The following is a 25871-nucleotide window of genomic DNA, read 5'->3' on the forward strand; positions in this document are numbered from 1 at the left end:
CCCCTCGAGGCTCCCAACACAATTACTATGGGGGAGTGATTCTTAAGGGACCTCTTCACCCTTGCGGATCAGCTACCACCTCAACTCAGGGTAAGTAACTCATCAACGGTTTGCAAATGCAATTGCAGTCATATACCATTAAAACAAGCCTTTTAGAATAAGAAGTAGGCGGGGATGTCCTTTTCACACCTCCTCTTATTTGCAGTTTCCGAAGGATTGTAAAACTCCTTTCATGAGTTATGTTAAAGGGACTTATAAAGCGCATGGCTGCCTCAAAAAAGGGGGCTTCCTGGCACTAGACCTTGGCAATGGATGAGCTGTAGGCAACAGCCTAATAGGAAGGACAAGGCGATACAAAAGGGGATGATGGACGGAGCGTTTGAGCAAATCAAACACTCACCCCCAGTCAACTGATCTGGTTTAATCCATCACCATTCTTTAGCTCACTCGGTCACCCCAGTTCAGACATGGGTATATGCAAATCAGTCTGACCCTGTGCCTCATGGGAACAGTCCAGCCCGAACTGCCAAGCCATGTCTTCCTTGGACCGGAAACAAGCATCCTGGTACCGGTTTTGGATTCATAATCCTCATCAGCCAGGCTATCTTGAATCCAGTGGCCAAGTGAGCAAGGGACTCACGTCTGAGCATACCCTGCCCCACTTAGGGCGAACAAAGCCATACAAAAGGGGATGATGGACGGAGCGTTTGAGCAAATCAAACACTCACCCTCCGTCAACTGATCTGGGTTTAATCCATCACCATTCTTTAGCTCACTCGGCCACCCCAGTTCAGACATGGCTATATGCAAATCAGTCTGACCCTGTGCCTCATGGGAACAGTCCAGCCCGAACTGCCAAGCCATGTCTTCCCTGGACCGCAAACAAGCATCCTGGGACCGGTTTCGGATTCATAATCCTCATCAGCCAGGCTATCTTGAATCCAGTGGCCAAGTGAGCAAGGGACTCACGTCTGAGCATATCCTGCCACACTGTGTTTTTTGTAATAGGAAGGACAGGCATTAGAAAGGGGAAAGAATCTTCCGCTCCTGAAATGTATTTTATTTTATTTATTTATTTGCTTTCATAGCGCAGGAATTCGACCCCCGAGGGGGTGTCTCCGCGCTTTTGTAATAAAGAAACACCCCCTGCCGTTGCAAACCCTATGATTTTGCGAATAACAGGGATTGCAACCACAAAACAACTTTGCAACTACTAATGAACAGTGGTATAATCCATAGGTATTTTGGCATCACTCAGGAGAATAACACATGTATTTGTACATGAAACCACTTATTTGGAAGATGGTGCTGTAAGGTGAGGAAAACCACCAACCTCCCCAAAATAGCGACCAAAGCCAACAAAATATACAAAGAAATACTCAGCACATGTCATAGGTGTATCAACAATTTGTTAAAACACTTTCTGTTTTCTCTCCGTATGTTATATGTACTTGATACAGGATTGTATCCCACTGTATATTTGCTCACCTTATCTTGCCAATCAATTATATTGATTAGATTACTGTCCGGCTGTACAAGTTTTCTTATAGCACATTGTTGCCTATAAAGTCATTTATTGCCCTGAATGTATTTTGTTTTAGTTAAGGACCTTTGTTGCCTAGTATAACTGTTACCCCTGGTCCTTGATTACCTAGTGGGTCCCCTTGTCGCCTTAAACAGTTCATTGTTGTCATGGCAATTACATCTTAGGATGTGGACATCTGGCGATTTCTACTTGGGAAAGGTGGCTGCCATGCAGTGCTTAATGTGTGCCAGTGTTTGCAGGTGGTTGGCACTGTCACAAAATTTTGTGGAACTTACTTATGTTTCATTATCAGACGTTGGCTTAGACCAAGAGAGAGAAAGAATGGATTCAAATAGGAAGAAATGGAGAACGATGAGGGAACAGTGGCAAAGGGTAAAGGCATGGATGAAAACACTTCAAGGAAGAGGTAAAGACACAGGAAGTGTATAGTGGTGGACAAAGGAGGCATAAAGTGGAATTAATATCAGACAGCCTTGGTATTCGCCAATCCTAGCAGTAGGGAGGCAGGCTCTCAAAAATAAAATTTTGGCCCGTGAATATATATATTTTTTTTACAAACTATTGCAGACACGTCACTTTTTTAAAGTGTATCTAATCTGAAGCAGGCAATGAAGTTAACCATAAAACTAGATTGCCTAGGAACAGGGTTTTTTTGGTCGTGGTCAACACTTACCTCATGGCTGAGTAGGTGCCCAACGCCGGCAGCGCGTGCGCCCGGAAGTAAAGGAAACTAAACAAAGCGAAAGACAGCAGCAACTGCACGCTGCTCCGGTGCTCCATCGCTGAGGATCTAACAGAGAAAATAAGAAACAAGCATCACTCACGTGCACGTTAGATTGTTTAATGGCATCAGTCGTTAAAAAGAATCAACGCAAATATCTTCATGTGAGTGTCAGTTTAGGCAGCTGCCAGTAGCAGTGGAAAGCAGCGCGCAGTGTAATGATTACGTTAAAGACACTGCAAGCCCCCGCACCTTCCCACGTGCGGCCAAACACCAGAAAACATGAAACAAACGCAAATGTGTAAACCCTGAGGACACCGCTGCTCCCTGAGAAGATGCTCCCCCGCGAGGCACGGCTGCGCCTTTGAGCGCGCGACTGGATGCGCAGGAGGCTTCCCGCTGCCTTAGTGCGGGTGCTGAACAGAAAGTGGAAGGGGACTGCTGGGACAGGGCAATGCCCACGGCTTAATGGTGGGGACTAAACAGAAGGCGACTGTCGGAGGAGATGGAGGCGCACTGCCTAAAGGTGGGGGCAAAATACACTGGAATAGATGACGGAGTGGGAAACACATTTTGGCCCAGGATCGGGGGAGGCAAAGTGGAAACGGAGGACAGAGTCCATGGACTATAGGGTGTGGGGGGCAAAGTGTCACTCCACTACCTTGTTGGACGCAAGCTCCGAACACATGCAATAGGTGTGTCTAGAGAAACGTTATTATTTTCCAGATAAAAGCGAGGATGATATCTGAGTCGAGGTGAAGCACCCCCGCCCCAAACCATCCACCTCCCCCGGACCTTGCTTCTCACCATGCAGTAGAAGGCGACACGTGTCCTTAATATGCAACAATACACAAGCCTATGAGACAATGTCATCGGACCGGAGTTTTTTAATAGTTAAAACTCACTAGGTTTCTTCACAAAAGACGCGCCCGCCCCTCACACACGCCTAGCCGGAAACTAGCAAGTTTAAATTCCAGCAGCAGCAAATATTATATCGGTAGCCCCACCAAAATACCCCGTGTGTGCACAAGCTGCAATATGACTGTCCTTAACATTTAGGACACACATCGAGTATTAACAATGTAATAAAATAATAGGTATTAAGGCTTTGAAACGTGGGTGCAAAGTGCCACAAAGCAGCCAGATAACACTGTTATTAAAGTGCGCGTAGTACCCTGGGCACGCAAAACTAAGCTCTATGCCCAAAGCTCAAACTGTCAATGTTTATTCTTAATGGTGCAATATAATGAAAACCATGCATTGCCCAAAAGTAAAATGTGTAAACGTGTCGAAAAGTGGCATTCGCTTCATCAGAATGAGTAGTTAGTATCTTAAAGTGCCTCGCACAGTACATAGAGCCGCACGCACTTTCATGAGGAGCCATAAGCCACCGTCTTGAGCGAGACGTCAACGTGGAGGTCTCTTTTCAAGATCTAAATGTCATTATTTTAAACGAACCGTGCCGCACCTAGTAGTGAACATATCGATGTGTTTAGTAGGCACGGTTGAGCTTTCCCACAACAGTACTAAAGTATACCCGTACAAAGTTTCTATTTTTTTCAATACAAGTTTGCGAACAGTTCTTGTTTGTTCATAGTAGTTTATGTGCACAGAAAATTGTGAATAGCTACTCACGATGTCAGCGCGGGGTCGTCTGGTTCCCTGGGGCTGGGAAGGCTGCTGCCTCTACCCTGCGCTCTCTCCAACCTCCGCGGTGCTGAACCCGCCCTCAGCTGCGGGAGGTGAGAGTTTGGGCTGCAGAGAGTGCGCGCGGGCCTCTTCTCCTGCTGCAGGTCCCTGTGCCGACGTCTCGCCTCTCTGGTGCAGCCAGCTCGCCTCACTGCACAGCTCTGCTCAGCCATGGCAGGGGCTCGTTTTATAGAATCCCGCATCTGCCTCACAAAAGGCAATCGGGTTATTCGCGCCGGAGGACGTCACTGCTGCTCCCAGGGGGCGCTCCGCGGACGTCATCTACTCCCAGCGCGGAGTTGAGGCGGGACCCACGTGACCCTTGGCTCCGCGTACTCTACTGATTGGGGACATTTGTTTTAATATTGATTTAGAGCAATGAGAGGCATCCGTCGCGGGACGATTTCACAGTGAACGAGATCGTACATCTGAGTGAGGGCCAATAGCATGTCGGGCGACAAAGCTCAAGGCCATGGTGGTTCAGTGGGCTAATGCACCACGCAGAGGCGAATGTGCACACTGAAAGTCGTTGGTGCAAATGCTGGCAAGTGTGTTCAGACTTTCATCCATTTGAGAGGAATACAATTGGTAGCTGACGCTGCAGCGCTATGAAACTACCTAGGTGCAGAGTGTAACGGAAGCATCAGGTTTTTTTGTTTTTTTCCACTGTTGAATACAGTGTTTTGCATTTCGATTTATGTTTTCATGAACCTTTTGTCAACAACCTTGATATCTGGATATTGTGGTAAAAACTTTGGTAACCGGTGCTCTTCGTGTCACTTTGTACCCGCACTGACCAAAACACCAAACATACCTCACACAACCTTTTTACGGTTCTAGTAAGAAAGAACTCTTTAAAGAAGTGCCTATCTCGAGCTTCGACTCGCATTTGCGTTTCTCGGTCTAATGTCTGCTATTTTAAATACCAGCTGAGACGGGTTTTGTAGAAGTCGGCTCCCATTTGTTAGTAGTCGAAAGTCGATTGCAAAAGGCGTTTTTCGACTGCGTGTGCTTGCCTATACCCCCTACCATTAGGGATTGAATTCGTGCACATCTTTCATATTCTCGAGCGAACAATTAATTTGTTTTTCCTCCTGTCAACCAAATGACTTCTCGTGTCAACCAAGGTTGCGATTACATTTCAAATGTGGCTACCTGACAACATTAGACATCTTAGTGCATTATGTGGACATCAGCTGGAATGTTAGTAGCAGTTTCCAGAAGGATAGGGGGAAGAGAGCGATGGGCAGGGGAAGGGTGATGGGAAGGGTGTATATACTGTAAGAAATTATGGCTGAGGTAGCACTCAAGGTAAGAGTGCCTGCTAAAGAAGCCGCCTTTTATTTAGAAGAACTGATTTGGTGAAGTCTACCAAAAACGTACACTTCAGGATATGGGGCAGTGCTACAAGGACTTGTAGGTTTGCCACGGGGGTCAACTCAGCGCCCAAAGTGCTTCCCCGTGTGGGCAACACGGTGGCAGTGTTTTGTGGAAACAGAACATGGGTTTTCCGACAAATCATTTACCTGAAATCTTGCCATACCTGTAAAACTGTAGCCGAGTTTACTCGATGAATCTGAAAAAAGGTACATTTTGACGTATCACTCTTGTTGGATTGGTCTTTCAAGTTATGAATACTTGAAACGTTTGTTTTTCGTGTGCTTTTCCCTAATAGATTTGAAGCCAAAGCTATTGTTCTTCTTGAGTATAATTTGCTGTAGCTTCTTTTGTCTCGTGCCATTTAAGGCATCACATGCTGGGCAAACATTATGCAGTTCTTAATCACATTGCCTAACCTAGTTATACAAAAATTAGAGAAATTACAAATAAAATGCCTGGAAATTTGTTTCTGGGATGACGGCTGTGACTTAAGCCAGAGTTCCTGCTATGGCCTAATTCCAGGAAATCCGCGGCTTGTTGCCGAGCGGACTGGAAGCGGAGAAGGTAAATCTGTGGACCAGCAATATGGTTAGAGGCTGCAACCGGTTGGCATTGAAAAAAGTGCACACAGCAGCATAACCACTCAAAAACACACTTTTTTTTAACTCGTACGGAAGCACTGGCAAGCCGGTCGTTACATAAATAACATAGGAGGAACGGAAGGCCTACTTTAAGACATTCTTTTTAAATACTCTAAAAAGTGAGAGTTAGGCACAAAGGGTTAAATGACACAGTGAGATAAATACAATCCCAGTACAGCGTTCAGGCGCGTTAAACCAGTGTCAGCCTGAACGTGAGTGATTTTACAGTGCTAGATCTTATTTGAAACAGAATTAGTAACGTGTTCTGTGAACATCGGATGCAGTGAGTTGTCTACAGTCATGCTGAAGCGCGTTGACTAGCGCGCCATCTACTGGTCAATATCTGATTACTGTTTTTGAAGCCAACACTATTCCTTTGAGCAAGGCAATGTATTCTTTTCAAAGTAGTTAAAAGCAACATTTTCTCCTAACACTTTCAGGGACATGGAAGAGGTGACGTCCCAGCCCTGGAATGACTCTGCCCAACTTGAGATAAACAAAATAATTGAACATGATAACCGAAGACATATTGACGATCTTCTCTTCCTGATATTTGTTCCTAGATATAGAGATATGACGAATGCACCCGAGGACTTGAGCAGAGCGTGCGCCCTCTTTTTCTGAAAGAATACAATTTCATGCTCTGCTGAGCACGGATTCCATTCAGTTTATTTTTGTCTGCCGCTTTTGCAGTTGTCACATTAGAAATACCTTTTATTCTACGTTAACCCTGGCTAAGAAATTTCTTTCGGTTCGAGTGTGGACCAAAATCAGTCCCTGTAAACTGTTATATCCTTTGCTACCGCGCGCAGAGCACATGAGTGGAGCGAGTAAGCCTGTGCACCCGTCTTCGAAGTGGGCGGGATCTGAGGGGCACGACTACACATACTGTTCTAATTTAAGAAAAACAGTTCCCCTACTTTTTGTGAAAAGAGAACCATCCCGAGAGTTGAAATGCTACAGTCTCTTGTGTGTCAAAACCGAGGGAGGGACAGACACAGGGCTAGACTAGCCGTAGTGGGCACTGGGCAGTTCCGCAGTGAGCCAGAGGGGTGGAGCCCGTTATGTGCCCGTGGTGAACGGTATTGTCATTGGGGGACGTTTTTGCTGCAGTGTTGCAATAGTGCCCCCCTGTAACAAAAGCAGGAGTGGTGCTTTTTGCTAGCACCCCGTCCCCCCTCCAAGGGCCTATCAAGCAGCAATCTGCCAGGGCTGGTTGCTGTTCCCAGTCCGGCCCAAGGCACACATCTAAACAAGCCTTCTTGCCATGGTGCCTGCTTGCCTGAAATAAAGTAAATGTGCACAACTGGTCAATGTGCAAAAGTAAAGGGTGCTTTGAAGCTGGCATTGACTTTAATTCATGGAATCAGTTGAAGCTTCCCAATAAGACAGAGTGGCATTGCAAGGAAGTTACCAGCTGATCTGGGAATTGTGCACTTTTAATGGACAGTTATGAAAAAAATTGCACCATGAACTGCCTGGGTATTACTAAAATCTGGATTTTGGAAGCACTTTATCTTAAACCTTTTTATATATTTTGTAACAGCCTACCTTATACTGTGTATAATCTAAGTTTAAAGTAATGTCTTACATATTTACAGTGCTTTCTGTCACAGACTGGGACCTTGTTGCCCCGAACATACACGTGTCTATTCTCTACTTCACAAACTAGTATTCAGTTCTGGTGCTCTCTAGTTACACACACATACCTCTACAATGCATTAATGTAGGAGAGTAGGGTTTGCTTTCCTATGGTCACCCCAATTTTTGCTTTTTGCTACACTTGTTTTCGACTTAATGTGGCTGTGGGCCTGCTAATCAGACCCACAATCTGCAGTTCTCTTTCTAAATTCACATACATGTACTTTAGGTACATCACCAATTTGGTACTGGACACCTTATCAGCCCCTGTACAGTGTACTATAGGTACCCAGGGCATATGTGTATCCAAGGCCTACCAGGGGCTGCAGCATATCTTTTGCCACCCCTGGCTGGCCATTCAAACAGACACAACTGGCTGATCACTCAGCTGGGGCAAGGTGGTGTAATCACCCCTTGCTTAGATATAGTATACCTATATCTAAACCTATATCTGGACACATATATACCTATAAGTCACTCCTATAGCAGGCCTTAACAATCCTGGAGGCAGAGTGTTGGTTTTATGTGAGATGGTGCTCTAGCATGAGCTGAGCCTGTCTGCAACTTTCGGAACAATGTCCTTATAGCTGTTCCAGGGTATTGCCATACCATATACTCTTAAGTGCATTATAATCCTCGCGATTATTGCTAACTTTGGTTTGGCGTTATCAAAACATGTCGTGTAAGGTGTCATACACTTTGGAATACTACCCCCTCGCCAGTTCTGGTGACGGGGGTAGCATTCCACCCTTCTAGAGGGAGAAGACATGTTACTTTACTTAAACACGGTTAAATCTAACCAGAGCCCCAGCATCACAAAATGGATGCTGCTGCCACAGACACGAGTCTGGCCTCCTGCTGCTGACCGAAACTCCGGCAGGGGAGGCCTGGACAAATGGTATCCTGTCACAGGGAGGTGTTACACCACCCCAGACAGGAGATAGTGGATTGAGGCAGGCAGGGCGAGTGAAACTAGACACTGCCTGGGGCGCACAAGGCTCCTCATGCATAGCCCAGTTCAAACCGGTGCTGGGACACTCCAGTCCAAGCTCTGGTGCAAAACTGGACAAAGGGATAGGGGTGTAACCACCCCCTTCCTGGGTCCCACCCATAGGAGGGACCTAGCAGGTAATCCAGCCCCTTGATTTGGAATAAAGGTAGGAGCTGTGACCATGAGCTTCAGATAATCCTGACTGAAACTTTGAAATGAAACTCTGGACCCTTTGACATCTTACTCAACGTAGAAGACTGAAGAATCTCCCTTGTGGTCAAGGAGTGACCAGCCTGTGCAAACAGGCACCATCCAGCGACAAACGGTTTGCTTTGTTGCAGATCCCGCCGGAGCTCGAGCGACAGAGATCGACAAGAACCAGCTTCCCTGACTTCCAACAGCCCGATCCACAGTCCCAGCAAAGCTGAGACCCGTGGAGGCGACGTGAGGCATGGGGCCGGCCATCTTGAAAAGACTACGAAGTGCTGACCGTGCAGCTCCCGAGGCTCCCTCGAAGCTGTGCATTGGGGTTTGAGAAGCCCCAGCCCAGAGCAGCTTGTGCACCGAAGATCTCCCCTCCACACCACACTCATCAAGTGTTGCGTGGGGCCCTTTTGCTTTTTCCTGCTCGACGCGTCGGTCCGGTCACTTGCCCGTTGGCTAATGGCCTATACCACAACGAAAATTTGAAATCACACTGCTGGTCTGGTTGCTCCAGACAGGCCCTCGCTCCCCTGAAAAGGAGCCACCGCTCTGACCTTGCTGGTCCGAGTAAGAAGCGATCTTCATATCCTGCGTGGGTTGCCTTTGCCAAGGCCTGTTGACTCCAATCCGGAAGCCGACACCGCCAACAGAGAGAGCCTTTTGGGGTGAGTTCGTGTTCCACTTCAGGTCATCATCGATGCCCCAGAGTCCATGTGGCAGCGGAGACAAGCTACATGACAACCACCTGATTGCGCCCGACATCGCCTGGTTCCTTCCTGGTTCCATCCTGGTCACTGGCTAGTGACCCAGACTCAGTCCCCTCTGCTTTCAGGTACTCTACATCTTCGATCCACCCTTGGATCACACCGGACTCTTCTCTCCTGGCCGCCTGCAGCATCTTCATCTCAGGCACCACAGAACTCCACGACAAAACCCGACACACTTTGGCACCTATGCAGCTGCTTCCTGTGGGTGAGGTAACGATCTAACACCGGTGCTCCTGTAGTGGTTTACACCTCTAGTGTCCTAGTTTAAAGTGGCTTAATTCTAATCCAGTCGGAAGACTTCCAAAACAGTAACTTTGTAACTTTTACGCGCTATTGACTTTGCACTGGTGCATGTGTGTGCTTTAGGCACTGCACCCGTGTCCCGCGGGCCTCTCCCGACTTCATCAATGTTAGTACCGAGTAGTCCCAGCAATTCACAAGGCCCTACTATTGTTTGAGAAGTGGTACTTATACCACTATTTTAGTATATGGTTTAAGTGGCCACCAGGCCTATCCAAAATTGTGCAACTTTTGAATGTTTAACTGTGCTTTTGTATAAACGCTTGTGCCTCTGCACTCATAAAGAGTACAGAGGATTATTCTAGTAATAAATACATATATTTTTATAATATATAACTTGCGTGGTGTCCTTTTATTTGGTATTAAAGGATTGCATATGGTAAAACAGCTGGCTTCACATGCCCTCTTGAGTTAAGCCTAAGACTGCTTAGTCCATGCTACCACTAGGATAGCTTGTCTATAAGGTTAACTTACAACCACCACCATAAGGGTTGTTTGGACTGATACAAGGTGATCACTAGAATAGTGAACATCATACATCAGGCCAACTTCTCACAATTAACTAATAGAAGTTTCATGAATTACAATCGTGCATTTCCTACTGATTAACTTAACTTGCATTTATTTTAGTTGTACCTTATTTTATATGCAGCTCCCTGAAGATGAAAGACGTAAAAAAGTTACAGGATATTTTGTTTTTTTAGACACATCTTTGGCTCCACCCCCACGCTGACTCACCCCACCCCATTTGCACGCAGCATCACAATTTCCATACTTTTATTAATACACTTTGACGACCACTGCAGAGCTCTGAAAAAAAGGTGTAGCCCTGCCCCACAAGAAAAATGGGGGCCTGGGGGGAAATGAAGAGATTGGTGAATTTTAATAAGTATTGAACAAGGGGAGTGCAGTTCCTTGAGAGGGGATGAAAGGGAAAGGGGAAAAGACAAATCTCTTGACATGTTGCCCTCACACACCCCAAAAGGTGTCATGCTTCATCATTGGGCCTTGTTCCTGGTGAGTGGTTTTTTAAAATAGGTCAGGGTCAGTCCTATACTCAATCAGTCCTATACTCAATAACTTTAATGGTTAAGGTAGATCCTGCCTAATTAAAATTAGAGTGGAAGCCCTATGGGAATATGATATTCCTAGCGGGCATTCTCTAAGGTGGGGTCCCACCCCTCTCTTTCTCATGAATTTTAATAAGCTCATTGTGGTTCTGCTTCCTTGGTATAGAGACCTGTCTGTAAATTAGTAGTATGACTGTGGAAGAGAGCTAACACAAGTTATAACTATATTGCTATATTAAATTACATTTTGGAGAAATTGTGAAGATATGTGTTAGAAATAGGAGATAATAATATTTTCCCAAAACATTTTTCTTACATAAGTGACCTAAAGAATAGAAGGACTAGTCCCACCTTCTGGAATTTAAACTTGTGATGTGTTGTCTGATCATCAACGCATATCTGTGGCAAGAAGTTACATCACTGACCAATCCTTTTGGCATTCCAGAGGTTTTTGGTCAAGACGTCTAAAATGATCTAATTTATAGGAGGCATGGTATGTACAGTAGCAATATAAAGCAAAAGATGGTAAGGGATGCAGTTATAGTAGTGATTAATATGATGCATGTACATGCCTAAGTAATAACGGCTTGCAAATGGACTAATGTGCTTTTTGCAGAGATCTGTGCTTGACCCCATGGTTACAGGCTCGAACCTCAGATGATCTACTCAGCCTTTCATCCTCTGCGGCTGATAAAATGAGTAGCACAGAGATGGTTAACAATCAGGGCCATACTGGAAACCAACATTAATCCTGGCAAAATGTTTAAACCAGCACGCTCTGCAGGGGCACAGCTAAAATGCGACCATGGGCGTATGTTTGGGTCAGATCAGTCCGTCCTGCTCTGAAAACAGCCCCAACCTATTACGTAATGGGGAAGTGCCATATCGGTAGAACGGTCTATTCAGCCCTGAATACAGTACACATCTGCTATTATTATCAATATACTCTTTGTTGTGGAGCAGCATCATTTTGGCTCTACCCTTACAAGTCACAAATACGTAATATATGTGAACTTAGCACATGTACTTTGTGCGTTCTAACAATATTAATGTAAGTGTTTAAAAAGGGGGACCGTAATAGTACCTTTTGCTATAGGCCGATCTCCCTTCTTGACTCAGTGGTAAAGGTTGTGGGTGGGTGTTATTAGAAAGATTATCTTCCTGGGCAGAAGACCACAAGATAATTTCTGATATTCAATATGGATTTCGGCCAGGGCGGTCAACTGTGGCCCAATGCCTCAATCTTTAAATGATCCTTGATAAGTACACGATTGCTCGCCCAGGTGCAATCTATTTGGCCTTCATGAACCTTTCGTCTGCATTTGATTGTGTCAACCTGGTAAAATTGTGGCAGTTCATGAGGGCCATGGGGGTGGAGAGCAATATAGTTAATTTCCTAGAGAATCTGCACAGGGCCACTAAGGCCAACGTTAGATTCTGTCAGGATATTTGTGTGTTCTAGGGATTTTGATATTGGGAGGGGGGTATGGCAAGGCTGTATTTTGGCATCATTTTTGTTCAACCTCTAATTAAACAATCTGGACAGAGTTTTAGCAGACACAGGGGGAGATTTTCCGTATGTAGGGCGACGGGGGCTTCCCGTCCTACTATATGCTGACGATGCTGTCCTTATAGACAGAACTGCTAGGGGTCCTCAATCCCTACTTGACGCCTTCTTAAAATTCATGGGGGCTCAAGACTTAGCAATTAATACCGATAAATCCTATATATGGCAGGTAGGGAAGCGGCCCAAGATAAAGTTTCTCCTTACAGTAGGTCCCGAGAAGGTTCTACTGACGACTGTCTTTTCATACTTGGGGGTTTTATTGGACGACCGTTTGAACTGGGGGCCTCTTATTCAGAAGAAAAAGGAGGAGCTGGCGAGGGTACACAATGCTATTTTCAACTTTGCTGCAAAGATGGGCAAGCGCCCAATTGCAGCCATGCTGAAGGTCTATCAGGCTAAAAGCGTAGCTACAGCTTGATATCGTAGTGAAATTTGGGGGTATATTGCCACAGATGCCTTGCAGGTGGTTGAGAACACTTTTCTGAAGCTCTTGTTGGGCGTGCCAAGCGGTTTGTCGAATTTGGTGGCTCATGAGGAATTGGGGGTGTCTTATCTATATGATGCCCTGGCTTTGCACCCCCTAGTGTTCTGTCCCAAGTGTTGGCTGAATAAGGATTTAGCCCTCAGTCAGCATATCAAAAATGAATGCATGAGCCTTGATAATATGTACCGTATACCATGGCTAAAATATATTAAATGGTATTTTGATGAGATGGGGCGCCCTGAATGTTTCTCAAAGCCTGGTTCTATTGTACAAAAGGATGTGGAGTTTGTAGAAAGCTTTTAGTAGTTTAAGGAAACTAGAAAGAGACGAGCAAGAAGTGTGAAAAACTAGTGTCCGCAAATTCCTGATGTTAAAAACAAACCCATCCACTGAGCCTTATCTCCTGGGGTCGCTGTCTTCATATGAGCTATTTTTATTGTCTAGGTTCCGTCTGAATCTTTTTCATCTGTTACTCGCTGTTCCAAATGGGTGCAGTAGAGGTCAGGTGTTAGCACCCTCTGGCTGTGACAGAGTGTCCCCACAGGATTTGCTACACTTCATGTTTTTTTGTAAATATTTTGAGGTACCCCGGAGATATTTTTTATTTCCCTTATTAAAAGAGTTGAATTTTAACCAGGTCCGCCCAGCGCTTCTGTACTTGCAACTGCTGAAGGCTGATTGTATCTTTTTCATCGTGGGTTATCTAAAATCTACGGTGAGGACCAAGGCCTGTCTGGACAATTAGCAACCCTTCGTGTTAGAGGGTACACTCCGTTTTATTGTTTAGTATGTGAGGTAGCCCCTTTTTGTATTTTATTGATATGAATTGTATTTTGTATGTAATTTTATTGTATCATGTTTTAAATGAATTTTGGATGTTGTGAAATGTTTATGGTTTTCTGTACATGAAACCGAATAAAGTTGATTTTGATTTGATTTGTAAAACAATATATGTGAACTTAGCACATGTACTTTGTGTGTTCTAACGATATTAATGTAAATTGTTGCATTTGACATCACTATTAAAGTGCATTCACTGTAGAGTTAGAGACTCATATATATATATTACCTGCCAGTAGGTAGTTATATTTAGGACCTATTTTCCTTAGGAAATCCGCAACATTCTATGTGGAATAACTTTGGCGCCGGTTGACGAATCTTCGTGAAATTTTCAAAACTAGTTGGGAGCTCCGGTCCGCTCCTATCCTGGAAGTCTCGGGGTGATTTGTGAAGCAGGGGCAGAGAAAAAAGGGTGGTCCCAAAACGTTTTTTCCCCATGCAATTTTTCATAGGAACCGTTCATCGCGGCTACAGCCCAAACTGCTGAACCGAATTACACCAAGTTTGGCAAAGAGGTAGTCCTTGGTCCAGACTCGTGCCTTTTGCTTAAATGGTGTAAATCTGTTCAGTAGTTCCTGATAATATCACAATTAAAAATACATATATATCTATGGCCGCGGTCGATCTGCGCATCTTGAGCGCACCCTAAGCGTACCGCCCGATCACGTGCTGAATGCTAATTGCTTGTCATGTTGTTGTCTACATTCGAAACCAGGAAGTGTTGGCAGCCATTTTGTACCTCGGTAGAAGGTAGGGTCTAGAAATCAGTGGAATAAGTGTTCAAAACGTATAAAGGGTGCAGGTTAGAAATATTTTTACCCTCTAGACCTGCTTAGGGGGTCCCACAATGACCCCTAGGGCACAACATTTTTTTTTCCTATTTTTGAAAAAACAGGGAAATGTGCGCTTTGTGCATGGATACAACGTAAAATAAATAAAAACGAAGAGCAGGCTCTGGTGCTTGTTTAAAAATTAGCTACCTGGGGCAGCCAAATCCCAGGGTATAAAATGTTAAATTTGATGGAGGTCCAGAGGGGCCCTGTAGCCCAGGGACCGCCATCACTCGGTGCTACAAAATAAAGGGGTGGGGGGGGCTCAAAGGTACTGCTTACTCCCTGTTACCATAGTAACAGTTCATGGAACACTCAATTGAGCACACAGGTCACAAGTTCAGTGCACAATGTTGCTAATTCAAACAGTAAGTGTGCTGGACTTTTAAAATGTTTCCATAGGAACAGTTAATCGCAGCTACAGCCTCTGGTAAAGAGTTGGCCTCGGTATTACACTTCTAGTTATAAACATTATTTTCTTAGTAAAACTTTGAGCCCCGTCACTTAGTCTTTTACAAATTAAGGGGTATCATTTTAACGACTTCCTTGTAAATATGCCCCCCAAGTACTGTGTTAATGTCACATGTGAATTGGGAGCGGAAGGGTACAGAGAAGTTTTGTAGTCCAGGAGACGGCCACCTTCCCGAGAATTATTTTCTAATTGTTCGAGGAGTTCGACGCAACTTACATCCGGGAATTGTCATACTCAGGATCTTTATTTTAATATGCAGGGTGTTCCTCGGTAGTCTCCGAAGCCTCGGTGGTGCTAGGCAGTGCTTTATTTGTTTTGTAATCAGACGGACAGTACTTACGCTGTTATAAAGTGATACACTCATAGAACTCTTGTAGTTGTATAATTATTATAATTATTCAGCTTCTATGTGCCTAAGAGTTACTTACATTATTTTTTGTAGGTGCACTGTAATGTTAAACAGATTTCATTTTAAAATATTCTCTAAGCAGATGATTATCACACGAAATAATAGCTAAATGATGTCAGAAAAAGAAGACGTATACACTCGTTTTTTTTTATGAACTTTTATTAAAACAGTAATAAACAAATAGAAACATAACTTTAATATAAGAGTATAATAAACAACATGTGAGATGGACTCCAGTGATAGCAGCGTAGGTAACCTGCAAAACAAAAATGAAACATAAGTCCTTAAAATTAGGTCAATGTGATTGAATGAGGTGAGAGATTACATCATTACGAAAGGCAAGATAGTTTTTTTTCACATGCACACTCAGGTTAGTGCACCCCTCCCCTCCCGCAGAACCACCCTCAAAAGGAGTCTGTAGGGCAGCGCTGCTTGTAGGCTTAGGCCTATCTTATGGTATAGATGGTATTTAAAATGAGTCGGAGATGTGACTGAATTAGGTCAAAGATCACAGATTAACATAACACTTGGCAATATTGCTTATTCGCACGTGTGTAGTGTACTTGATACATCCCACCCCTCTCGTATGCCCACGCTGAAGAGGTGTCTGTAGGGAAGTGTCTGCTGGCTCAGATATAAAGTATGGCCCAGCAGGTCTTTAAAATGATTCAGAGATGAGACAGAATGTGTTGAGAGATCACATCATTATGCAGGACAGTATTGTTTGTTCGCAGCGCATTTAATTGGAGGCATTGTATATCTAGGCTGCCCTGCTTACCTTTTGGAAACACTGCTTTTAGCAGAGCTCATAACTTGAATTCTGCTTTGGATCTATACTGCAGACAATGTTAAATTCAGCCTTGATTTATTTATCTGAAGTGTGGACAGCAGCATTCATAACTTGAAATGAGAAAGAGAAACAGTGCGAGAGAGAGGGAGAGAGAGAAAGAGAGAAAGAAAGACATTGAAAGCGTGAGAGCGAGAAAGTAATAGATGGAGCAGGAGAGGTAGTGTTGATACTGGAGAAAATCTTTGCAGCTCACCTTTTTGCCTCCGGTATGTTCCAACCACGTGCCGGTTCATAGTGCACCCTCATGTTTAGTGATCTGAAAGATAGTATAGAATTAGGTCTTAATCGCAAATGTGTCATTATGTCTGTGAAGTCTCACAACATGGCCAACATGGAATGTATGGGGAATCACTGATCCTACATTCATTTATATTTCCACACATAAAATATGGTGGACATGACGCATTTCTGCGAATCTGAATGTTTGTTGTACATTCAGTGGAGTGTTGTAGCTGTAGTAATACAGGGCTATGAAAGCTTTAGGTTGCAGTTTTTGGCACATGAAGGGCAGCTAATATATATATTTATGTGGTAATTTGGGTATACTGTCGAACTTGGTGCTGGAAATCAGTGTTAGAGCTTCAGAGTCGTATCCACCTCCTGTTATTGATGACAAATGACGTAATCTACGCATGCCTGAACATGTACGGTAAGTACAGTGCTCATGTAAATCGCTGGTAAACCATTGGCTAAAGAAATCACACACGGAAGGAGATCTCCGATGGACAATCATTATTAAAGTCAAAAGAGACCCTTGTGGTGGAGACCAGGAAAGTAAACTTTCAAAAAAGGGAAGCGTTACTGATTGTCAAATTCGACACAGCAGTTTCAGGGCTTAATGAACTTTCAGAACTTTATAAATTATGAGTCATAGGATGATGAAGAATGTAGCATAATCTCTTATACCAGGAGATGTGGACTGTTTTTCTTTGTCTTTTATGTGATATACATTAACACCGTGGTGTTTATACAGTATCCAAGCAGATGTAACAATATGGGCAACATACTACAGATTGGGAAAGCGCCTCATATTTTTATATTTTTTTTAACAGTCAAACAAGCTTTATTCGACGATTGTCATAAAAGCAAACAGTACAAATAGATATAAATATGAAACATATAGCAGAGTTAAAATTTGTAAGTACATTACATATAAAATAAATAAATATCCATTTCATCATTGTGCATTGGGCTACAATTAAAATTTGGTACCACGAATACATGTTAATCATTTGACATTCTATTTCTAATGGTCCAGGCCCAGCCTAAAAAGTTTGCCACAGCTATATAAACTGTCATATCAGTGCAGGAGCGTATAATTCTAATTGCCACCGACCCCCTGTCGGTGCCCATCAGCATGCACATTGGGCGAAGCCATATTCTCCGAGGGACCGCATACCCTGGGCATTCAAATAGCAGGTGGCCTATGGTCTCCGAGGGCGCTGAACAAGATGGACAAGCAGCCTTGGCTGCCGCAGACCAACTGCTAGTGAATGCCCCAACCGGTAGACTCCCAATTCTCAATTGAAAATACAATTTTCTGTCCAGAGGTTTTAGGATAACATCCCAAAAAGCTTTCAACTTTGGCGCATCTTTGATATCCATATACAATCCAGTCAAAGACCCTGGATCGATAGACCTAAAAGACCTGGAAGCCACAAACTGCCAGTACAGATTCTTAAGGATCTTCTTGGGGGGAACCTAGTGTTTATATGATCCTCCCACAGATCCCGTAACCCCAAATCAATCAAAAGGCACCTAATATGTCTTAGCCACTTGATTTTATGATAGGAGTCATTACTAATTATATCCAGTAGACCCTTTGAGTAGGTTTCGAGCTCCGGAGTCGTCCAAATCCTCCTCCAGTACAGAACTGGGCGTAAAGATGCTATGAGTGCTATTGGGGACATCCCTAGATCGTAAAAAAGAGGGTGCAGGGGGGTACTCTGGGGTAATTTTATTAAATTCCTTAAAAAAGAATTTTCTGAGGTTGACATCCCCCTGAGATTTTCGGTTCCCCACATTTCAACCCCGTATAAAGTGGAACTAACCACTTTACCGTTGTAAACCATCAATACCGGATATATTGGTTTAGTAAGGGATTTGGCGTGTTCTGAACTCAGGGCCCCCGATAACTGTTTGTGTTTTAGGGTAGCCAGTTCAATTTGCTGTTTCCAGCACAAATTATGCTGACTGCAGATACCCAAATAAGTAAAGGCTTGGACCCTTTCCAAAGGTCGCTTGTTCATGATCACAGTACCCTTAAAAGATTTAGAAGCATTTAAAGTCATAAATTTTGATTTTTGCACGTTTACTTCCAATCCCCGTGCTGTACAAAAGTCTTCAAAGAGCTGTAGGCCTTTTTGAAGCCCACTTGGAGTTTTTGCAATTAAAAGACAATCGTCGGCGAACATTAGGATGGGCACTTTGGCTCCAGCAATGATCGGTGCATCAATGTTGGAGTCAATTAAGATTTTAGCCACCTCATTAATGTATAGGGAAAATAAGGTTGGGGCCAGGACACAGCCCTGTCGTACTCCAGTTTCCACTGGGAACTGTGGGGTAACATTCCCAGGACTCCCCCACCTAATTTGTGCATAATTTTGTTCGTGCAATCTTTTTACCAGAGATAAGAGGGTCCCTGGCATACCCATGCCATTGAGGACATTCCATAATGTAGAGCGAGGAACCAGGTCAAATGCCGCTCTTAAACTCTATAAAAGCGGCATATAGGCTTCCATGACCAATTGTCACTGTCTTCCAGTAAAGCATTGCAAAATGCAGCACCTGGTCTACAGTGCTAATTGAGTTTCTGAACCCTGCCTGCAAGTGTGATAAGATCTTATTGTCACGTTCCCAGTCAAGAATTTTGTTTAGAACCAGCCTGCCAAATATTTTTTGAGATGTATCAATCAGGCTGATTGGCCGATAATTTCCTGGCTGGGACTTGTCCCCTTTTTTATAAACGGGTATGATCTCTGCCCCGTTCTAGGAACTTGGTATAGGGGCTCCCCTAGCGATCATGTTTGCTAAGAGAAGTAAATAACACCCCCAGGAGTTCTTATCTTGCAAAAATAGGTCGGCGGGTATGCCATCGATGCCTGGCGCTCTACCAGGAACCACTAGATCCAGAGGACACTGAACATCTTTCAGGGTAAAGAAATCTTCCACTAGGGGTTCCAAAAATACTTCCACTACTGGTTGTGAGCCCTTACCTTTAGCATACTGTGGCTGAAAATGTTCTACCCACTTGTCTTGGGGGACCCAGTTCTGCGGCTTGTCCGGATTAGAATCCACACCCCACTTGTAGACATTCCAGAATCTTCGCGTATCTTTACAAGAACCTGCCTCCTTAAGGACATTCCACCTTTTTTCATCCCAATCACGCTTGGCACTTGAGACAGTGTTTTTATAGGACAACCTGGCCGCTCTAATAGCCTCAGTCGACTCTGATTTGATTGCTTTTCCCAAATTTAGGCGGGCCTTCCTGCATTCACTAGAGTACCATCGTGATACCTCTGGAACGCAGGAGGCATTCCGCCGACAGGGCTTAATAAAAAGACTCTTCAGTTCCCCAAAAAGAACCTCATGAATCCTAGTCCCTTCTCCTAATTTTAAAGAATTATTGTCTAATTCAGATAAAATTAATAAATCCAATTTCGCCTGTTCAAGCTTGTTGATTATAAAATCCATATTCTCTTTGTGAAGTGAAACTTTGGACCACCGGACGTGGCGCATATCATTGGATATTATAATATCTTGGGAGTGGGGTAGCAGCCATCACAACCCCAAGATGACCAGGGGATTCCCAATATGTGAGAATCATAGACAGGGGATTGTGGTCGCTCTCTACCCCGTCTATAATTGTCATATCCTTAAGATATCTCCACAGGCCCAAGTTAATCAAAATGTAATCTATTCTGCTCTTATGAGTACCACTTTTGAATGTAGGTGCACCAAACTTGTCACCTGTGGTCCTACCATTGATTGCTCTTAAACCTTTATTTAAGCAGATAGAATTCATTTGGACAACTATGTCTGTCCATTTACTGACCGGATCAATATCCAATTTGGGAATCCCCCACTCCCTATCCTCCTTGTCCGACACATTCCAATTTCCTTTCAAAAGAGATTCAAAATTAACATTAAAATCCCCCCCCCCCGACAATTACATTTGAGGGCAAGTATCGACTTTCTAATAGGTCTTCCAGGAGTGATAGAACCTCAGATTTTCTACCTCCCGTACTTCTCGCATAGATGTTATAAACATGAACTGATACCTCATTTGGGAACTTGAGGCTTAATACCTGAAGATCCCTGTTATTAGTCGGTATAATTTTTATTATTACTCCAAGGTCCTGTCTTATCCAAATCGTAAGCCCTCTGGCTGGTCTCCCCCTCCCTTCCTTCACGGCAGGGATGCTAAAATTTAAATAACCTGAAAAATACAATTCTTCCATTGCCCAGGTTTCCTGAAATATGCATATTTCATATTCTCTAATAAATAGTGCCCACTCAGGTGACTCCAATTTAGACTTTAGGCCCGCTATATTCCAAGAGAGAACAGACCCTGGTCTGCCAACACTGGGCATAGGACTAGTTTGCACTAAAAGCTCTAGGTTATTATCTGGGGGAGTAACCTCATCAGAGGAACAAGTTGGCAATATTTGTTTTTTTAAGGAGTTTACTAAAATACCATTGGGTTCCTGACCAGTTATTTCTTCGTCATTGGTTGTTTGATTTAAAGATTGTAATTGAAGTTAATCATTGCAATCCAGCCTCGAGCTTTCCCCACATGTAGTATCAACCTGCTTCTCTCTTACAGTCTTCCAAAGTTGCGGGGGAGTAGCTCTCATCTGGATCCTAGAATGATCCGGGGAGCAAGATCTAAATTCTAGGTTGAGTAGTTCTCCGGCTATCATTGAATTTTTTAAAATAAGTTCTATACAATCATAGGCATCGCCCCCAAGAGTAAGCCTACTTGCACGGAGAATATCTTCCCTGATCACCGATCTACAGCCCCTTACGTACCTGATCCAATGAATGACTTTGTTTGTATAAGTATCAGGTAATTCACGATCCCTGCCAGCAGGGAGCTTAGGTATATTAATCAGATATACTGGAGGTGACGTGAAATATTTAGACTAGGTTTAATGAGCCCAGAATTTAGTGGAATGGAGCCCGTTTTCTGCCAACTTGGTAAGGGATTGCTGCCAGCTTGTTTTAGCCAAGGAGGTCGTTTATCTCCTGGTTGACCTGATATGCCATTAATTGGAATTGTGGCAGAGGGCTGAGGTAGCTGATTGCCTTTGGACATTTGCTTCCCTGTATTAACCGCCTCACCAGTTCTACGGTTTCTAAGTGCAACTGCATCTGGTTTAGGCCTTTCACCTATCTTAGGGGGACATTTCCTGTCTGGGCTGATACACCACCCTGATTAGTTCTAAGGGTTTTAGACACTACAGGGGCTTTGTTATGTTTCTCATTTAAGTTACTAACAACAGCGGTAAGGTCATCAATCTTAACTTGCATCCCTTTTATTAAGTCACATAAGTGAGATACGAGTTTAAAAAAAAAGGGTTGTCAGTTTGATCACCTACCTCGGGATTAACCTGTGGAATATTTTCTACTTGGCTTAGACCAGGACTTATAATATCCGACCCCTTGTCTGAATGGAAATTTTCAATTTGGGCTAAGATAGCGAACTTATTGGTACAGGGTAGATTTAGAACATTTTCAATGCTCTTGTTCGCATTCACTCTACTTTCATCCATTTTTCCGGGTAATGGTGATTTGTCCCCTGGTTGTGGTTTACACATAAACATTTCAGGTATAACTACTGGCCCCCTTGTAGCCCTCTTTCCATCCTTTGCAATCCCTGACCCAGTTACCACACAATCATCACCCCCTACATTAGGGGTAGCTGTTAATAAGTCAGTGAAATCTTCGAGCAGGCCATCAATTCTATCCATTACACAGTTCCCCGCTGCATGAAGATGGCGCTTCCTTGCAGACTTACACTTTTGTCTCTTTGGATGTTTCCCTCCCTTATTGACCCCTCCAACATCAGTGAGTTCCTCTGGGTTTTTCCTTTTCCCCATTGTACAGGAAATAGTTAATTGATGATAAATAAACGGTACCTTCACTGATATGTGAAAGGGGGGGGCCCAGCCCGGCCTTCTCCGGCCCCTGACGGCCACAGACGGCCCGCCCTCTGCCCGGGCTCCGCCCGGCGTCGCCCGCTCGCGTCCCGCGACGCGGGAAGAGCGTCGCCTCTTTATGCGCCTCCGGGCACGGTACAATGACGCTGGACGCGGCGTCCTCGAGACCCAGCAGAGGACCCTGGGCAATGTAGGCAGGCTTGATTTCAGTGAATGCCCCCCCTCTCGGTGGCCGCGATATTCGGTGCGGCGGCGGGGGAGAGCAAGGGAAGAGGCAGGAGAGCGTAGTGTCCAGGTGAAGCTTCAGTGCCCCCGTTTGATGTTGAGCCCCGCTCCCCAGCTGAAGCGTCGCCTCTTTATGCGCCTCCGGGCGCGGTACAATGACGCTGCACGCGGCGTCCTCGAGACCCAGCAGAGGACCCTGGGCAATGTAGGCAGGCTTGATTTCAGTGAATGCCCCCCCTCTTGGCGGCCGCGATATTCGGTGCGGCGGCTGGGGAGAGCAAGGGAAGAGGCAGGAGAGCGTAGTGTCCAGGTGAAGCTTCAGTGCCCCCATTTGATGTTGAGCCCCGCTCCCCAGCAGGAGCGTCGCCTCTTTATGCGCCTCCGGGCGCGGTACAATGACGCTGCACACGGCGTCCTCGAGACCCAGCAGAGGACCCTGGGAAATGTAGGCAGGCTTGATTTCAGTGAATGCCCCCCCTCTCGGCGGCCGCGATATTCGGTGCGGCGGCGGGGGAGAGCAAGGGAAGAGGCAGGAGAGCGTAGTGTCCAGGTGAAGCTTCAGTACCCCCGTTTGATGTTGAGCCCCGCTCCCCAGCAGGAGCGTCGCCTCTTTATGCGCCTCCGGGCGCGGTACAATGATGCTGCACGCGGCGTCCTCGAGACCCAGCAGAGGACCCTGGGCAATGTAGGCAGGCTTGATTTCAGTGAATGCCCCCCCCTCTCGGCGGCCGCGATATTCGGTGCGGCGGCGGGGGAGAGCAAGGGAAGAGGCAGGAGAGCGTAGTGTCCAGGTGACGCTTCAGTGCCCCCGTTTGATGTTGAGCCCCGCTCCCCAGCAGGAGCTTCGCCTCTTTATGCGCCTCCGGGCGCGGTACAATGACGCTGCACGCGGCGTCCTCGAGACCCAGCAGAGGACCCTGGGCAACGTAGGCAGGCTTGATTTCAGTGAATGCCCCCCCTCTCGGCGGCCGCAATATTCGGTGCGGCGGCGGGGGAGAGCAAGGGAAGAGGCAGGAGAGCGTAGTGTCCAGGTGAAGCTTCAGTGCCCCCGTTTGATGTTGAGCCCCGCTCCCCAGCAGGAGCGTGCCTCTTTATGCGCCTCCGGGCGCGGTACAATGACGCTGCACGCGGCGTCCTCGAGACCCAGCAGAGGACCCTGGGCAATGTAGGCAGGCTTGATTTCAGTGAATGCCCCCCCTCTTGGCGGCCGCGATATTCGGTGCGGCGGCTGGGGAGAGCAAGGGAAGAGGCAGGAGAGCGTAGTGTCCAGGTGAAGCTTCAGTGCCCCCATTTGATGTTGAGCCCCGCTCCCCAGCAGGAGCGTCGCCTCTTTATGCGCCTCCGGGCGCGGTACAATGACGCTGCACACGGCGTCCTCGAGACCCAGCAGAGGACCCTGGGAAATGTAGGCAGGCTTGATTTCAGTGAATGCCCCCCTCTCGGCGGCCGCGATATTCGGTGCGGCGGCGGGGGAGAGCAAGGGAAGAGGCAGGAGAGCGTAGTGTCCAGGTGAAGCTTCAGTACCCCCGTTTGATGTTGAGCCCCGCTCCCCAGCAGGAGCGTCGCCTCTTTATGCGCCTCCGGGCGCGGTACAATGATGCTGCACGCGGCGTCCTCGAGACCCAGCAGAGGACCCTGGGCAATGTAGGCAGGCTTGATTTCAGTGAATGCCCCCCCCACTCGGCGGCCGCGATATTCGGTGCGGCGGCGGGGGAGAGCAAGGGAAGAGGCAGGAGAGCGTAGTGTCCAGGTGAAGCTTCAGTGCCCCCGTTTGATGTTGAGCCCCGCTCCCCAGCAGGAGCTTCGCCTCTTTATGCGCCTCCGGGCGCGGTACAATGACGCTGCACGCGGCGTCCTCGAGACCCAGCAGAGGACCCTGGGCAACGTAGGCAGGCTTGATTTCAGTGAATGCCCCCCCTCTCGGCGGCCGCAATATTCGGTGCGGCGGCGGGGGAGAGCAAGGGAAGAGGCAGGAGAGCGTAGTGTCCAGGTGAAGCTTCAGTGCCCCCGTTTGATGTTGAGCCCCGCTCCCCAGCAGGAGCGTGCCTCTTTATGCGCCTCCGGGCGCGGTACAATGACGCTGCACGCGGCGTCCTCGAGACCCAGCAGAGTACCCTGGGCAATGTAGGCAGGCTTTATTTCAGTGATTGCCCCCCCTCTCGGCGGCCGCGATATTCGGTGCGGCGGCGGGGGAGAGCAAGGGAAGAGGCAGGAGAGCGTAGTGTCCAGGTGAAGCTTCAGTGCCCCCGTTTGATGTTGAGCCCCGCTCCCCAGCAGGAGCGTCGCCTCTTTATGCGCCTCCGGGCGCGGTACAATGACGCTGCACGCGGCGTCCTCGAGACCCAGCAGAGGACCCTGGGCAATGTAGGCAGGCTTGATTTCAGTGAATGCCCCCCCTCTCGGCGGCCGCGATATTCGGTGCGGCGGCGGGGGAGAGCAAGGGAAGAGGCAGGAGAGCGTAGTGTCCAGGTGAAGCTTCAGTGCCCCCGTTTAATGTTGAGCCCCGCTCCCCAGCAGGAGCGTCGCCTCTTTATGCGCCTCCGGGCGCGGTACAATGACGCTGCACGCGGCGTCCTCGAGACCCAGCAGAGGACCCTGGGCAATGTAGGCAGGCTTGATTTCAGTGAATGCCCCCCCCCCTCTCGGCGGCCGCGATTTTCGGTGCGGCGGCGGGGGAGAGCAAGGGAAGAGGCAGGAGAGCGTAGTGTCCAGGTGAAGCTTCAGTGCCCCCGTTTGATGTTGAGCAAGAAACAAGAAAATAAACAAGAAAATAGACGTATTGAAAAGACTACGAGTCCCAGAATGGAGCGCGCGATCGACATCGCCGTCAGCGCTTCAATACGAACTTCCGCACATGTCCATCCAGGGTTGATACGGACTAAAAAAGTGTGTCACGTGAACATAGTACGGTGAGCAACACGGAAATTCTCGCTGACTTTTTCATCATGCCGTCACAATTGGCCTTCCCCGGTAACTAAAGGGTCTCCTTCTTGTATTTTCCAGCGCCCCAGGAGACACACGCGATTCAAAGAACTTGGCAGCAGATTCAATTCAAATAGCCGTCACCGAAGGTAAGGAACGTC

General features: G+C 46.3%; 1 protein-coding gene across 1 annotated transcript in view; it reads right to left on the reverse strand.

Moving 5' to 3' along the window:
- The window catches only part of VIP (vasoactive intestinal peptide), an 85047-nt gene extending 80934 nt beyond the window's left edge, over positions 1-4113 (reverse strand). Inside the window, exons 1-2 of the mRNA XM_078648970.1 lie at positions 3903-4113; positions 2220-2336 (exon numbers count right to left, since the gene is read on the reverse strand). Coding sequence (XP_078505096.1) covers positions 2220-2326 — 107 coding nt within the window. The 5' untranslated portion in view covers positions 2327-2336; positions 3903-4113. The remainder of the gene's footprint in view (positions 1-2219; positions 2337-3902) is intronic.
- Positions 4114-25871: the final 21758 nt, after the last annotated feature.

This window comes from Lissotriton helveticus, chromosome 6, assembly GCF_964261635.1.
Source record: "Lissotriton helveticus chromosome 6, aLisHel1.1, whole genome shotgun sequence".
Lineage (NCBI taxonomy): Eukaryota > Metazoa > Chordata > Amphibia > Caudata > Salamandridae > Lissotriton > Lissotriton helveticus.